The sequence below is a fragment of the Boleophthalmus pectinirostris genome, unplaced genomic scaffold, assembly GCF_026225935.1.
Source record: "Boleophthalmus pectinirostris isolate CB_2022bp ecotype Guang Dong unplaced genomic scaffold, ASM2622593v1 HiC_scaffold_5, whole genome shotgun sequence".
Lineage (NCBI taxonomy): Eukaryota > Metazoa > Chordata > Actinopteri > Gobiiformes > Gobiidae > Boleophthalmus > Boleophthalmus pectinirostris.
The window spans coordinates 25,288,993-25,293,232 of NW_026571404.1; the positions used below are offsets into that span (position 1 = coordinate 25,288,993).

The following is a 4,240-nucleotide window of genomic DNA, read 5'->3' on the forward strand; positions in this document are numbered from 1 at the left end:
CGAAGTAGAGGGAGGAGGTGATGGTACCGATAGACTGCTACTATTGTAGTGCCAAATAGAAGACACTGACCACAAAATTTTGTTTATATTTTTTTTGCCTATGGTCTGCAAGAAGATATGTTCTTCCGTAATCTGGCATTCGGAATCAGAAGAGAAAAAAAAAACAGCCTCAAATGAAGTCTAGCATTTTAATACATTTCTTAGATAATTTATTGACATTCATATTTTATGTTTGTGTGTACACACACAGCCCTTTCAATATTAAGCAACTCACAAACAACACATAACATGGCACAATTTTCACATTAAGGGGAAATAGGGTGGTAGTTTCACCTGTAGATGAATTGTAATAAACCCACCATATATTTCTGTACAAACAAAAATAATGCACCGCACACTTTCCGTAATGGATGGGGAGGATGAATACATTCTAGCTTCATTTAATTAGAACAGTGATTCCAAAACCTCAAGGTGGCGCCAGAGAACAAAGGGTCAAAGGAAGTTTGACGTTATTAAAAATACCATTTGTAGAACTATTAACTAAACCAAACACCCACATGTAAAACAGTGTAAACAGGAAGAAAACCATAGTAAAAATGTGTCTTCCTGACATTAATGTGCATCGAATACACTCTTTAAACTTAAAAGACATTAACATCCCACAAGAATCACTGAAAGGATTTCAGTTAGAATGTCTGCACTGCATGTTCACATAAGACCATGCAGTCACACAGTGTTTGGGTATGTCCATCAGTCCACAGCAGTGGTAGTGCGAGTGCAACAGGCTGGGGGCCGCAGGGACCCAAGCATTCTCCTCTTCCTCTGACAGGAGATGCTGTGCCTGGACGCGTTTGTGTTTTGACGGGACAGTTTAGCAGCACGGCTCGCAGTCTCTTTGATCTGCAGTTCCAGGTGTTTCTGAATGGCTAAGCCCAGTTCCTCTGGGTCCACAGATGCCCCGTACACTTCCCACGTCATCCCCTCAGCATCCCACTTCACTTCTTTGACAGGGGACTTAGAGCTGGCTTTTTGTGTAGCATCTTGGCCAGTCTTCTGACACTCCCTGTGGCTCTCATCTGTGAGACAAACTTGGGGGAATACATGATGACTGCTGTCCTCAGTCTGTACCCCTACATCCCTTTGGCTTTTCCTGGCAGTTAAGGTTCCCACATCACGAGTCAGGGTCCTCACAGTGCACACCCTGTGGGGCTGGGGCAACACACTAACCCAGGAGCAGCCCAGCTGACAGCAGCAGGGCACTGGTTTAGCATCCAGTCCAGACTCACTCAAAGACGACATTAGACGAGGCAGGCTCAGGTGAGGTGGAATTTCTGGGCCTGTGAGATGAGGCAAGAGCTGGGAAGGGGCCGGGATTGGCTGTGGGTGGCAGTAAGCAGCAAAAGTGTCCTCCAAGTTTGTGTGGTGGAAATGAGAGCCATAGCACTGGGAACTGTCACAGGGGAAGTCTTCTTTGACTGTGGTCTGAGGCCCCTGAGACCCCTGAAACAGCTGAGTGCCAGTGCCATCTGGACCTAATGCACCTCGACAAATAGTAGTAACCATGTTGCACTGCTGCATCTGCATGGGCCTTTTACACACCAGCAGAGGAGCCCCAGCACTGCTGTCCACCAGAGTGCATGAACTCTGCACCAATGTGCACATGTCTTCGTGCCCTTCAAGCACAGACGGAGTAGAGCTTCTGATGACTGACAGATGCTGATCTGTCCTGTGGTCTGTGCCATCATTACTGGGAGACTTGCTGTCATGGTCTTCACTCAGGGCCTCTGGTTCCTCTAGGCTGGTTGTACAGCAGTTCTGACAAAAGCTCTCAGAGGCTAAACTCTGCCTTGATGATGAAGCCTCAGACAGAGACTCTTCTCCACCCAGAGCCCCGCCCTGAGACTCAGGAGCCCTGCTATCAGCCATGGCACACCTGTGAATACAGACATGCACTTCAGTCACAGCCTGACTGAGATTAGACAATATATTAGAGTTAATTTTGGGGAAGTTGCCTATTCAAAGTTTCAAATTGACTGAGACTAATGAGACCGCATTAGGCCTACCTGTTCAAAGACAATGCAGCTACAGGTGAAAACAAGCTCCTTTGCCCTTAGACCAGATTTCTTTCACAAGGAATAGGCTTTTTAATTCGGCTTCTCATTATAAAGCCATAAACGATACAAGTGGGCCTACCTTAGACAGGGCCTCTGGCCGATTTAGAAGGCTCTTCACGGGACCGTTCACCGGTTAATGCCGCTGGCTGCTACCGTGTGAGGCGCCTGGTCCCATTAGTGATGCCGCGAAGCAATAGTGAAGATGGACAAGACCGTGAGATAATCTGATTCATGTGATTACAATTCTTCAAATCCCCACTGTGCTCTGAGCGGAATGGACAGGGGGAGAATGTTGCTCCGCAGCTGGAGAAGAGGCGGGAGGACGCAGCCACCAGCCTACTACCATTACCTGGACTTGTACAATACAAGGAAGCGCTGGACTTTGTGTCTCGTTTCGGGCAATCGATGATAGAAAAATGTCCTTGTCGCTGTAAACCACTGACAACAGGCTACATTTCAACAACCTGTCTCTACGTCAATGGATCAGACCGTGCTCAGTCCAGTAGTCACTCTGTGGACCCGCCCACTCTCACATCCAGCAGGGTTTCTATGGCAACAGTCTAGAGATGCGTTCACAGCGTTCAGCGAGAGAAGTGATGGGACTGACAGAACCCACTGTTGAGCTCATTAATACTGCTGTGTGGTTGCTTCTGTTTAATAGCATTACTTTGTGCAGCCATGAACAGTAATCTACTCTGTGGTCAGGTGTGGTTACTTGATTTGTCTTTAAAAATACGTCACCAAACGGCAGCCTAAGCTAAAAGGTCGTCTTTTGAGAATAATTCAAATTGTACATGAATGCATTTTGTGGTTCAGACCACGTGAGGGGTTTATTTTAACTTGGTGTGCACCATAGACTATGTGTAGCACACACAGCTACTGAGCATAATTCCTTTTAAGAACACTTGATTTATTACATAACTCATAATCTAATGCCCAGAGAAGGTCTAATCTGTCAGTTCACAGCTGTTATCCTTACACCACATCACAACCCCCAAGCTTCAGTAATCCTTACAAAGTTTTATACAAGACAGAGGCAAGAGTAGGCCCTACATGTAGGGCTGCAGTAGAGTCAACTGAAGCAATTTTTGGACGACTATAGACTTGCCTGCCATATCTCAGGCTATATCTGGCCCAAACTGCACTCACCTTAATGTGAGCTAATGTAAAAACAACTGTTTATGTAGGAAAAAGGTACTGGGAAACTACTTATAGAAAGACTTAAATTTGTGAATCATTAGTTTAATCTGCCTTTTTACTGAAATACCAAATACATTTTTAAAAATACAGAATCTTCAGCTAATTCGCTCTCTCATTTCACCTTTCTGTGGTTATCTCATATTAATCCTTACAATCTAATTAAAAGTATTACCAGTAGTCATCTAAAACAAATTTTGGTAAACCATGACACCACTGACCAATTAATCAACTAAATGCCTCCAGCTCTAGTTACAAGAAAAAAGATCCGATTGACCCTAGTCAGTTAACCAGAATCATTAATTGCACTATGCACACTATTGCAGTTAGACATACTGTATTGTAATTTATGGGTTTCAGAATGATAAAAAATTAAAACTGTTGACATAGCATTTACAAATTATTTATATCATTGTATCTTTTGAATGTTGAAATGTCCAAAATGCCTATAAACAGGAAGCAGAAAACCTTTGAATACTGCAACACATCGTAACAAAAGTAATTACGCATGTTGATGCTGAACTTTCCTATGAAAATGTCAGAATTACTCTTATTAGAAATATTGCTTGATAGGCCAAGTATAAAACATTTAATAATTCAGAGCATTTGGTCAGGGGTCTCATTAAGAAACTCTCGATGAATGTGAATTTGCGTATAGAGTACGGACAAGACACTAACAAATTTTCACAAACTCTCTAAAGTTTACTTTTTGTCTCTCTGAGCAGATCGCCTTCTGCCTCACAAACACACTTATAGCTTTGTTTAATCCACCACGGTGTTCAAGTCCACATCAAGTTCTCTTTTTATACATCATAAACTGAACATGGAAAAGATCCATTCTGAACATTTTTGGATATAATTTATGTACAAGCACAGAACTTTGAAAACTCAATCCTCATCACCCTCAACATTCAAAAGCATAGAAGAGA

At 43.2% G+C, this 4,240-nt stretch overlaps 1 protein-coding gene across 1 annotated transcript; it reads right to left on the bottom strand.

The window, feature by feature from the left end:
* Window positions 1-229: 229 nt before the first annotated feature.
* On the bottom strand, window positions 230-4,090 carry si:dkey-191g9.7 (GRIN2-like protein). The gene is made up of 2 exons (XM_055162790.1): window positions 2,194-4,090; window positions 230-1,933 (listed from the first exon to the last, which is right to left on the bottom strand). Exon 2 carries the CDS (start codon window positions 1,924-1,926, stop codon window positions 751-753), a length of 1,176 nt encoding a protein of 391 aa, XP_055018765.1. The 5' UTR covers window positions 1,927-1,933; window positions 2,194-4,090; the 3' UTR covers window positions 230-750.
* Window positions 4,091-4,240: the final 150 nt, after the last annotated feature.